This window comes from Eutrigla gurnardus (assembly GCF_963514095.1).
Source record: "Eutrigla gurnardus genome assembly, chromosome: 8".
Lineage (NCBI taxonomy): Eukaryota > Metazoa > Chordata > Actinopteri > Perciformes > Triglidae > Eutrigla > Eutrigla gurnardus.
The window spans coordinates 16,730,370-16,743,407 of NC_139922.1; the positions used below are offsets into that span (position 1 = coordinate 16,730,370).

Genomic DNA, 13,038 nt, shown 5'->3' on the forward strand with positions numbered 1-13,038 from the left:
GGTCTTTTCTTTTTTTTAAACTGCCGTGTCGTTACATTGTTCTTTCGTGATAAGAGGTTTTAAATTTGCTTGCTCATAACAATGATAATTACTGTGTTTGACATCACAGAGAGTCTGAGCAGCTACTTTTTGCATACTGATTTGTGTATTCTCCTCCAACCATTCACAGGTATGTATTCATGACTCCGGGGAATCAACGCTGGGTTTTGGAGTTACTCTCATCTCATACAACCATTGCATCGCTTATTAAAAAAAGGCAGAGGCTATTCCCATTAGAGTTCCCATCAGATTGGTAAAAAGGTTGTTACAACAATGAAACATTTCCTGGTTTCTCTGTGTGTGGGAACTTTTCTTCATGCCTTGGCCCAATGCGCTGTCCCAGCTTCAGAGTTTCAGCTGGAAGGAGATTATATGTTAGGTGGACTTTTTGATATTCATCACAGTGACCCTGTTTATCATGACAGACCAGAAGCCATCGACTGCTCCAGGTGAGTTTCATTTAAAATATGTGTAAATAACCGTTTGAGTTAGAACTAATGACATACTTTTTTCAGCTTTAACTCAAAAGCAAGATCAATAGCGATAGCTAGTCGCTCCAATAATTACTACACTATCAAATTGTTCAATGTTAACTGAGGGGCAAGTCTATTCTCCTGTTGTGCTTTCTCCGTTTACAGTCAATGCTTCATTCTATCAAGTTACCGGAGGTTTCAGTTGATGAGATTCTCTGTGGAGGAGATCAATAACTCGACCAACCTCCTGCCCAATGTATCTCTTGGCTATGAGATATTTGACCACTGCTCAGATTCAAACAATTTTCCAGGCAGTTTGAAGCTCCTCTCAGTGAATGGCTTGATCCATCCTTGGGCTCAACCAAACAAGGATCTGTCCAAAGTGGTAGCGATAGTCGGCCCTTTTTCAAGCACTAACGCCCTGACTTTAGCCCCACTGTTCATGATGGATCTCATTCCTATGGTAAGTTTACCAACTTCTCAATATAATCAGTTTAAGTCTTTTCAAATAAAAAGGTATTACATTTTTTAAATTTTAAATGTTAAATTTCAGAAATTAATTGTTACAGAATACAATTTCTCTATTAATTTGTCTGTCACTGCTTTATCAGGTCAGTTACGGAGCAGCTTCCTCTGCCTTTGCGGACCACGTAAAATTTCCCTCTTTTCTACGAACAGTTCACTCCAATAAAGGCGTCATAGAAGTGATTGTTAACATCGTGCAGCACTTCAACTGGCGCTGGGTCGCTTTCCTTAACAGCGATGATGCTTATGGCAGAGATGGCAGGGATTTGTTCATTGAAAGGATCGAGGATACCGAGATATGCCTGGCATATAACAATGACCTCAATGCCAATACAGATGACTCACTGATATTCAAACAGATAAACGCACAGAGGATACACGTCGTTATTGTTTTTGCTCCAAAAATGACTGCTGAAGCTCTCATTGAGTCCGCAATACAACTGAATGTCACAAACAAGGTGTGGATAGGGGGTGACACCTGGTCCTTAAGCCAGACACTCCAAAAAAAGGAAGGAATTCAAAACATTGGAACTGTACTTGGAGTGTCACAGCCAGTAGTGACAATACCTGGTTTCAATGATTATATCTATTCTTTCAAAAGCCAGAGTCATTCTGAAATGTCAGAAGAAAATATATTTTGCAATCAGGTTTGCAACTGCAGCAGCCTGAGTGCAGAAGAAATCCTTGCTGTGGACCCGTCTTTCTCTTTTCCTGTTTATTCTGCTGTCTACGCCATCGCTCATGCCTTACACAAGACCTTACAATGTGGAGTTGATAAATGTAACGGCAATAGTACAGTGTATCCATATATGGTAAGTATATAAATGATGACCTACAATAATGTTAACATTAATACATCAATGTTTATGATATGTTCAACTCAAAACTGAATCATGTATAGAGTTGTTAGCTGGATATATTACGATAGAAACTTAAATTACAATCATTAAAATCTCATGCAAGGAATGTCAGCGATAGGAAAAGTCAGAAATATTTTAACAACCTATTTAATGAGTGTGAAATCAATTTAAATAATGGTCGTCTGAACTTTGTGTACCCACATCAGGTTCTTGCAGAGCTGATGAAGTCAAACTTTACACTTTTAAATCAAAGTATTCAATTTGATGGGAACGGTGACCCCACATTCGGGTCCTATTGTGTCGTTTTCTGGAACCACAGCGGTGATGCAGAGGAGATCGGCTTTTATAAATTTCACCCATCAGTCACTTTCTCCATCAACAACACCAACATTAGGTGGTACACAAACGGAGACGTAAGTTGTTGTTGCAGTATTTCCAGACTTAAAAAGGTATGTGATGATTAAACATGCTTTGTTTCTTCACCCTTCCACATGGATATGTGGTTGTATGCAAAACACTGACAGCGGCTTAGCACATTATCAAGAACATGAACAGATGGTGGTTGTTTATGGTGAAACATTGGCGGTGTGCCCTCTTAATTGTCTTGTACAGGCGCCGACTTCACTGTGTTCCCCAGAATGTCCTGTAGGATTTGCAAAAAAGCAAGATGGAATCCACAAATGCTGCTTCGATTGTAGAATCTGTTCGAATGGAACGTACATCAACATCACAGGTGAGAGGAAGACAGAGTAAGACAGAGCGGCCTTGATGGGAATGAAGTTTAGATTGTTAATTGGACATATATGTTCAATTTATACTCCTCCAATGAAATGTCAACTAATCTCGAGCCTAATCAATAACAGATTATTATGAAATGTTTCACATTCTTGTTTTATGGAAATTAAGTTGGCTTTTTTTTTTTACTATGAACAAAAGTATGTTTGTGGCAGAAAGAAATGTCCAAATACTACATCATCATAGGAAAACATAAATTATGAAAGATAAAAATTCCCTCCTCCACGGTCTGATTTTTTTGGTTAACATAACTTTTACTAAGTTACTTTAAATTAATATGTCTGTCCTTCTCTCATGCAAAACAGAGGATCCGTACAAGTGCACCGACTGTAAGGATGGAGAGTGGTCTGCAGTAGGAAGTACATCGTGCAGACTGCGGGTGGTGGAGTACATCCCCTTCACAGCCGTCGGGGCTATACTGATCATGGTCGGGGCCTGGGCCTTGGTGGGCCTCACACTAGCCATGTCTGTTCTCTTCGCCATCAACTACAACACACCCGTCGTCAGATCTGCCGGGGGACCGATGTGCTTCCTGATTTTAGGCTGCCTCAGTCTGTGTAGTCTTAGCGTGTTCTTTTACTTTGGTAAGCCAACCATTTCCTTTTGCATCTTAAGGTTCTTGCCATTTCTCTTGTTCTACACCGTCTGTCTCGCATGTTTTGTTGTGCGCTCTTTTCAAATCGTTTGCATTTTCAAAATAGCTGCCAAGTTCCCCAAACTCCACAGCTGGTGGATGAAATATCATGGACAATGGCTGGTCATCACTGTGGCCTTTGTTACTCAGGCACTCTTACTTCTTATTGGCTATACGTATTCCCCTCCCAAGCCCTACAATGATACACTTTGGTACCCAGACAAGATCATTCTTGATTGTGACAATAATCTCAAAGCATCCTCTGGTTCTGTTGCTTTCCTTGTATCTCTGTGCTCCCTTTGCTTTGTTTTCTCCTACATGGGAAAAGACCTCCCAAAAAATTACAATGAAGCCAAAGCAATAACCTTCTGCCTGCTCCTGCTGATCCTCACCTGGATCATCTTTGCCACTGAAAACATACTTTACCATGGCAAGGACCTCCAAATACTTAATGCTCTGGCAGTACTCTCCAGTCTCTACTCCTTTCTGTTGTGGTATTTCCTCCCGAAATGCTACATCATCATTTTACAACCCCAAAAAAACACACAGGAGTTCTTCCAAGGGCTCATTCAGAATTATACCAGAACAATCAGCCAGTAGCAGCTTCAAGTTAATATGAGACTTTTCAGACAGAAAAAAATGTCCATAATAATTTTGCTTTTTAGAGTAGATTATAATTAGAATCTTCGTCTCTGAGATTTTCTTCCAAGTGCTGTAAACAAATGTTTTAAGCTTGGCTTTTGTTTAGTTGAGGAATATTTCAATACACAAAGCATTGAAATGCAAGATACCCTTCAGGAAAATTGTGACAAGGGGTCATTTCAGAGATGGTTGGCCTATTTGTTATCAGAGCTGTTATAAAGATTCTGAGTAGTCGCTTTCATATACATATAGCTGATACCTTTAATAATCAGTAATGGGGAATGCTGCCCTCTGATTGCAACATTTAACATAGGACACGTTTGCAGATGCTCCACCATATAAGTCTTATTGAAGACATATTTTAACATTTTGGGAAATGTGCTTATTCGTTTTCTTGCTGAAAGTAAGATGAGAAGATCAATACCGCTCTTTCAATATTGTCATCTAATTCACAAAAATAAAGTAAATAATCATGTAATGTATAATGTATGGAATAAAACTGTAAGACTTATTTAAATGTGCTCAGTTGTATTAGGTTGTATAATATATCCAAAGTTACTGCATAAAGTTGAGTCAATAAAGATATTAAATGGGAATGTGTGTTGGTTTTATGTTGTTGTACTAATCTCAGCACATCATGGAAGGATTTATTCATGCTAGACTACTGCTGGACCCTAAATAAACCCAAGTGTCAAGTGTCCTTGATCATCAATACATACCTGCATATTTTTTTTACCTCTGTTGTTTTAAGAGTAAATTTCCTTTCTAAGTTTGATGCCTGCCTACATGTTTATAGCCTTTAATTTAGAAAATGTGTGGCAGAAGTGCATAACTTAAGAAAATATATATAAATAGCATGACATCAGTGCCCCTGTTTATCCATATCCACGTTCATATCTACATGGGTCCCTAAAAGGATAATGTTACCTTGAGGAACAGGCAAATAAGGGGTGCACTGAAACAAATTGTGTAAATTTCACACTAAGTAAACTGGTTCCCTCAAATTGTTCAGCCAATTTCAGCAAACTAAAAGAGTATGTAACAGTTTCGCTTCTTTAAAGTAAAAGAAATCTTTGCAATTCTATTTAGATGTTGTTATTTCTGAGAAGTGTCGGTAGCATGAAAGGGACAAATAAAGTACTTCTATCACATTGTCATGGGACGTAAGAGAGAGGTCGGATTGCATTTTTACTAAATTATCAATATACATTTTGTGGTTGGTGAATTATTGCTTCAACCTATTTGGAAGTTATATAATATTTAACAGATTTAGGGCATTTAATGATCCACTTAACATCAATTATGTAAAGCCCCTGTACAAATACAGATATTTTCATGCACGTTTATCACAGTTATTTAACAGTAAGGGTGATTCAATACAAACTATAAAATGTGTTTTTCTGTGTTCAAGTTATTGAGGTTGCTATAACACCACTCTGACCACATGATGGCGCCATTCACAGTGACGCTGTCCGCAAGTTCCACCACATGTATGACTTCATTTTCCTCTGATGTCAGTATTGAAAGTCAAAGCCTGATACTAAACACATTCTACAGTTTATGTTCTCCTCCCTTTAGTGCAGGTGTGGGGAATCTTTTTCCTATCAAGGGCCATTTCGATTTTAATATCATCCCTCAGGGGCCATACCAAATTATTGAACACATAACCTCTGTGGAAATGTTTAAGACACGCAGCTCACAATGTGTTATTATGACCTTTTAACTTCATTGGAATAACATCAAGATCATGACCATTCAATTCATGTTTTTAGCCAATTTGAATTGTATCCATCTCATTGTTTTAGGTGATTGTAGCAGATGCGTTGCACAGAGGAAGACTCAGGTCCTCCGTTTGTTGTCCAAAACAATCAGAAATAATAATAATAATCATAAATAAATGTGATTTTTTTCTTTTGTGTATTTATGTATTGCCGGCAGGTATCAAACGGTCTCACGGGGCACTGAGGCTTGAGGTTCCTCACCCCTGCTTTAGTGTGACCTTGAAGCCATATTCTACTGGGCACAATCCTTAAAAACTAGACTGTTAATAATACTTCAAACCGGATAATGTGAATTAAGCTTTGAATGTGAATCCTCTCGGATTTTACAGATGAAAGTCGGGGTGGGTAGAGAGTGCAGGTTGGAGGCTTTGGAAGGATTAAGACTGTATGCATTTAACAGTTGCTATTATTACACAGGAGTAATAATTAAACACTCAGCATCATTTTAGTTTTTGCCTGTGTACGTGGTTTTCTGTTTCCTTGTGGACAAATTAAAATCTTCATTTGGGAAAGTGAGGTTCTGATAAACATCCTTCGAGGTTTGGGGCTAAGTGCCATTATCAGTGAACCTCTAGAAGGTTACTGCCTAAGAACAACTGTGCCCTTTGACCATCACCCATCTGAAAGTAATTTGTATTAGCTGTGCTTTCATATTGTCACCAATAATAACTCTGCCATATGTCCATGTTTGGTGTCGCAATGTATTTCCTACGACTGCTTTAATTCCTTGCATTTAGTGAGATGAACAAACGTGTTTTGACAGGTTCACTTCGTGGTGGTTGGTCATGGACACAAGTGATCTGACCTGAGACGGGGGGACTACTTTCTGTCTCCATTTTAAAGTCACGGTTTCACGCTGTGAGGCTCAGTGGGTGTGTGTGTGTGGGGGGGGGGGCAAAGTGAAACGGAAAGAGCCTTGCCGCAGGGGGTATGTGACCATTCCAGAGGGTAAATTGCCATTTTGTCGTGGCTATTCAGTTTCCTGGCAGGGAGAAGGGGAGGACGGACCGTGAAACCAGGAACGAATCGGTAAATGGTGCCACTTAGCATGGCATATGGTGCGCTGAGAGAGCCGAACGCTGACACCAACAAATTGACGATTTCATACCAATTTCAGAGTTACATTCGCCACACACGTTGTTCATCCCCACCGGAGAAGAAGGTTTAACTGTGTGTGATTATTAAAATAACACTATTTCACAAAAACTACTAATAATAAATAGCCTAATAAACTACTTATCACTCAGAAAATCTTGAGCCTAAACTTTGAAAACGATGAGTAGGGCCTGCTATAAACGCCAATATTTCTATTATTCTATAACAACTAACGTGATGAATTTAATCTTTTTTTAGTAGTGATTTTGTTGATCGAGTCGATGGAGGCGACGTTTCTGCTGAGGGGACACATATTTGTGTTTTACAAAATATGGAGCGAGGAAAATCGCAGGAACGCCCCGCGGCTTTTCACTTGTAGCGTTCAATTTTCCACTTTGGCCAGATAAAGGGGGGAACCCTGGGAAAAACTTGGACACCGACCGGGCCTTCATTTTGCGCCTGAAGCAAAAACAAAAACGCACTTAAAGCGTGGGCCACTTGGCGTTTGGTGGCAATCTGGGATTTGCCTTTAAATGCGTCTTCTGTCTCGAATGAATAGACTGCAGGTCCATCGCGCGTCAGGGATGCTGAGGTTGAGAGATCTGACATCCTGTGTCTCCAAACATTTAGCTTCCATCACTCAGATATCCGCGTTCATTTGTCGCTTTTTTATACGGAGAGTGACTTAAACATGTTGGTCTTTGAGAATATCGATTTTAATGATTAACAAGGAGATGACCAAATGAATTCATGTTGGATATCTTTACATCATCAGCCCTTTCAGGGATGACAATTAGATGGAGTTAATTTTTAGCCTGTGCGCCATTGTTCAAACCTAACGGTGGGTTTTATCTGCAGAGGCCGACACTGTGCGCAAAGAGACGGAGCTCACCAATAGGACTATATGTGTACTTCATAGTCATAAATCCATCACACCGAAACAAATGCCGTGACGTGGACTACATTTAGACAAGATGGGGTTTCAGGGAGAAACATTAATATGGCAAACAAGTAGGCTACTTATTGAACAAGATGACTGTGTTGATCCTTCAGGTGACAGACATTATGTGGCAATACGAAGAAAAAAAGACTAAATTATTTCATCAGAGGTTTGATATTTGAATCTCAAAGCTTCATTTCCGCGTTGGTCATGTGCCTGGTAACTTTGTTTTACGCGCGGCTAAATACAGTGCGCTAAGGGACGCTTGGTTATTCTCATTCAAATCTGGCTGAAGTGGTTCAGAGTAAATGGCAGATGTTTTGCAATTCAAGGCGCATCAATACCCATGCGCTTTATAGTGTTTAACAATGGCTCCCCTCTTTTGTTAGGCACTTGTGTCTTTCAGTTCAGAGCTCGACAAAGGCTTCATCCTCCAGCGAGTTATAAAGTTACTTTCCAGTCAGTTCATTTCGGTCCTTGAGAAAACCTTAAGCGATGTTAATGTGCACCTCTGGTCTTTTCATGCGGTAACCCCGGCACACACAGCCGAACAGCGGCCATTGTGTCCCCAGACCTAAGTAAGAAGTCTTTAAATAACCCGAGGACCAGTCTATAGAAATTCATGACGCTATTTCTATTTGATGTTTGATCAGAGCTTCGTCGACAGGTCCGTCGCGTGGCTTAAAAAAATCCTGTATATATATTGTATATTTCTAATTGTCCCCCCATTGCACCTGTCCACGTATCTATCTACAGTGACTTTGTTACTACGAGGCTTTGGGGTCACACCAGCGCTGCCTCGCGTCCATCTCAATGGAAGGCGGTACATCGATTTGCTCCGCTCACGGTGCGCTAAATTATGGGTCTGTATTTGCAGATTGGCGCTCTTGACGCGCAGACATGGTGGAGCATATTAATTCGTACGTTGGCAACATACCGACGGAATTCCTTACAACAAACACAGGTTTAAGTGTCCGCAACATGCAATGACATACAGGGAGATTTAATTATTTATTGAGGGTGATGTTAGAGTAGGCCTATTATTTGGTGTTTACTGATATAACCACCCATGTTACTAACCCTAACTCTATTTTTAGTCTGAAACATTATACTCTAATCATGTTTTCTTCTGAAATAGCCTCATGTATAACAGAGATGTATAACCTCTGCATTTTTTGCATATTATACCATTTGGCCTAACCATTGGCTTGCAAATGTCTCAGTTTCCCTTGGGGAATAGTTTATTGCAGTAATTGCATAATTGCTCTGCTAATTGTTGTTAACAAGTTCCCGAATAGTCCAATTATTACAGCAGCTTTGTCGGGTCCCCGCCGGCAGGCTGCATGACAAAGGTCCGATTGGGTTAATGAATGACCTGCGGCTGAAAAGTGAAAGTGAGCCCGGGCCCTTTTATAAACATACACTTAACTTGTCGTTTAATGGCGCTTGCATTATTACGTCCACCTGGGACACAAGTTTCTCGTTGCGCCATTCTTATGGATAGGTAATGACGTAATGCCTTTAGGGAGAAGTGAGGTGGTCTTGGAGGGGGGAAACGGCCGGATTCCTTCACTGTAGAGCCAAGAGGGCCAACACTAATTGAAATTATACCGAATAATCAGCGGTGAAATCTCTACTCTGTTGCACAGAATAACAAAACAGGCGACTGTTGTGATTCCGCGACTCCATGCTGAAATCAACGCTCCACGGTCCTGTGTTAGAAACCAAGCGTGAAAACGCAGATAATGTGGCGTCCAGAGAGGACAAAAGACACCAGAGAGCTCACTTACACCAGAGCACCTCGGCCACATTTCATACCGATTAAATGCTTCAGTATATAACACCGCAATTGTGACTCCCAAGTTATCGGTACATTTTACGCAATTAGTGTCGTCTGACACGCGCCTGACAATCATGTGCTTCAATAGTGGCCCATTTGAATGACCGCAGCTTCGAAGGCATGACTTTAGAGTTTCGTTTTGCAAAGACCATTGAATCCTGTTTTAACAACGTTGCCACTATATTATGCTATTTAATAAACGAACATTGCACACAGTGCAGTTTGAAACAGAGCCTCGGTGCCAAATACAACTGAAATCAGTCAATTTGAAGCTTTTAATAAAACTAGTTCGCATGAAAAGGCAGATTTACATGAAGTCTATTTTATCTTGTCAGGACAGAATGAAGAGAAAGGAAGCTATAGCTTCACTTTAGAAGTGTGTGTGTGTGTGTGTGTGTGTGTGTGTGTGTGTGTGTGTGTGTGTGTGTGTGTGTGTGTGTGTGTTTGGGGGGGGGGGGGGGGCTTTTGATGCCCACACATTTGTGGTCACAAAGCAAGCCGAAAGAATAGATCAATGGCGCGCTACTATAAACTGGCCTCTTTTCACGCGCACTCTCCCCAGACTGAATACAGGAGATGCCCCTCCTTTACGCGGGCCCTCAGTCATTTGAACACAGAAGAAATGTTACGTCTCGTCTCTTCCAAAACGCACAATATAAACAAACCTCACGTCTTTACATCTGGGAATACAGAAGCAACCCCAAATCACACATCTATAGAGTACATGATGAACACCTCCACCTGACCCACAATGCCAAAGGCTTCATATAGCATCCCATACATTGGCGTCTATAGCTTTAATTCGCCACCATTAAGTATTTCCAGATGGTCTGTGTGTGAGCGCAAGATGCGCAGTGGACTGCGAGCCTATAGTCAATACATTGTTTCAGCTAGTATGACTTTCCCAAGCCTTCGCTCCTTTCAGGGTGCAGTGTGGAAAATCGGGAGGCGAGGAACCGAGGACAAGGGGCGGCCCGCGATTCTCCTCGGTGCCTCAGCGCGCCTGGTATAAAGACAAAACCTGCGCACAATAGTCTACGAATCCTGAAGTCATAACTATTTTATAAAATCTATTTTGCGTTTTCGTGCGACGTGTTTGGCGTTTGGTGTGTAAACGCAAGCGGCATTGTGCATGTTCGTGCCATTAAGCGTAGCTGTTGTAAAGATATTTTACAGGTAAAAACACTTTGACTACAAGTGGCCACCAGAAAATCGAGATGTTGTGGCGACACGCAGGGAATTACCACGGTGCTGCCTTCGACCTGGTGGCGTGAAACTCACATAGAAAAGATTGAATACAGGAGTCATGTGTGTCCACACCGCGCTCACCAAGCAGAACCATTATGATTAGCCATTATGTTTATGATTTTTACGCTTCTCTTGAGCGTTTTGCCCCACACGTTGCTCGGGTATAAGCCTACTGCACTTAATACCAAAAGGCTAAACTTAGCAATGTTTGTGCTCACTTGTGTTTAACCGGCCAAATCATCCCAATAGATAGACTGACTGAGAACTTTATATCCCAAAGGGAAATTACAGTTTTATGCATAACCTGCGCAGGGCCTGTGTTTGTTAACACGTTCACTTATATCAACCGAATAAACACATTTCCAGGTTATTGTAATACATTTTTAGGAAGGATATACATCGCAAAAAACATACAGCAATTTCCAATATATATTTTATACAACATAACATGGTTCCCTTGTCTGTGGTGCGTCTTAGCCTTTGGTTGGTCTTGGCTGTCAAGTGACGCCAGTGTTACTCATTTGAGCGCAAGAGACAGGCGGGACTGTCTGCATTGAGATGTTAAGTGGGTATCTCTATATAAATCCACTCAGGGTCAACTCCGTCATTCGTGCGCCGAAGAGAGCGAGAGAGAAAGAGAGATTAACTTCAAGGGAGCCAGAAAAGGATTAACAGAATGGTGGCAACGACAGACTGCGAGGAAAAACCCAAACCAATCGCTGGGAACAAGGTGTTTAGAATCAGTTGTTATGAAGAACATGATTTAAGGGCATCATTAAATTAAAGATATTGAAGTGTGTTGTATGCGATATTAATTTTACCCGCTTTTTTATTTGAAACAGGTATCCAAACCACTCATGGAAAAAAAACGAAGAGCTCGCATTAACAAGTGTTTGGACCAGTTAAAATCTCTTCTGGAGAGCTACTACAGTACCAGTGTAAGTATGCAGCATGTGACTTTTACAGAATGTATTATTATTATTATTATTATTAATTTTATTATTATTATTATTATCATCTCGGCTCAGTTATTGCAACGACTAATTGTATTCTCTTCTCTTTTCTCAGATTCGAAAGCGCAAGCTGGAAAAGGCTGACATCTTGGAGCTTACTGTGAAACATTTAAGAAACCTCCAAAAGATCCAGAGCTGTAAGTTAGAACCTCAACAGTACACCAAGAAGCCACATAGTCAAATACTTACCTGACTTCAGACCATTTATGGAAACTCCAGGTCAGCTTTACGCACGACGTGTTACTTACCTTAATGTCTTCCATTGCTTTCAGGCGCCGTCGCTGCTTCGGACTTCTCCGATTATCAAAGTGGGTTCCGCAGCTGCCTGGCGAACGTCAACCGATATCTGCTGATGGCCGACACCTTGAACGGAAGCGACCGCTGGATGTTGTCGCAGCTCTCCGGTAAACTGTGCCGCTCTCGGGGAGCGGAGGAGGGTTTCAGCACCACGGACAGCGGCCCAGGCCGAGCAGAGACACCGGACGAGGTGCAGAGACTTCTTCCATCCGCAGCCGGACCTGAGGAAAGAAAAGCGATCAGGTCTAAAGCTCTGAAGCCCCGCAGTGAAGACGCACGACGGTCACCCGGAACCAAAAAGGCCGCCACAGTAGAGACTCGTGAAGAAAGTTCCAGCAACAAGATGTTTCACGCTGTCAGTCACAGGAATGAAGCAGCAAACACTCAGCATAACGTGTGGCGGCCTTGGTAGAGCCGCACAGATACGAAAATCACAGCTTGATGGAATGTTTATAATTGCACTGTATAGATTACCACAATATGCTATTAGAGGTTATAATGTATACGTTTTATTTTCTTAATAAAAATCCTCAAAAGAAAGATGCGTCTTGTTTGTTGAAATTGGTATAGACCTTCCACATGTTGGAAAAGGGGTCGTTTAGTACAACATGTAATAGAACGTGACACATGATTTATCAACGTCATGTTGGTAAAAAGGAGAGATGGCGAGTTGGTCGAACTGAAAAAGAAATAAAACAACGATGTTGCATTTTTCGTTTTTGTGTGGTCAAAGTGGATTTGTCAAATGATTAAAAATCAAATCCTATCTTGTTTATCGAACTGTGTTAAATATTTGATACATTAAATTGGTCCACTGAGGTTGCAATGTTTTCAAACTTGATTTAAAGTCCTTTTT

General features: G+C 41.0%; 2 protein-coding genes across 2 annotated transcripts; both read left to right on the forward strand.

The window, feature by feature from the left end:
• Positions 1-384: 384 nt before the first annotated feature.
• LOC311017773 (taste receptor type 1 member 1-like) lies at positions 385-3,926 on the forward strand (the record flags this gene model as incomplete). Its single annotated transcript, XM_084016349.1, has 6 exons — positions 385-488; positions 678-975; positions 1,124-1,849; positions 2,104-2,310; positions 2,510-2,630; positions 2,998-3,926. The coding sequence occupies exons 1-6, from the start codon at positions 412-414 to the stop codon at positions 3,924-3,926; spliced, it is 2,358 nt and encodes a 785-aa protein (XP_083872475.1). The 5' UTR covers positions 385-411.
• Positions 3,927-11,494: 7,568 nt separating this feature from the next.
• her3 (hairy-related 3) lies at positions 11,495-12,594 on the forward strand (the record flags this gene model as incomplete). Its single annotated transcript, XM_084016350.1, has 4 exons — positions 11,495-11,602; positions 11,715-11,810; positions 11,941-12,022; positions 12,158-12,594. Exons 1-4 carry the CDS (start codon positions 11,549-11,551, stop codon positions 12,592-12,594), a joined length of 669 nt encoding a protein of 222 aa, XP_083872476.1. The 5' UTR covers positions 11,495-11,548.
• Positions 12,595-13,038: the final 444 nt, after the last annotated feature.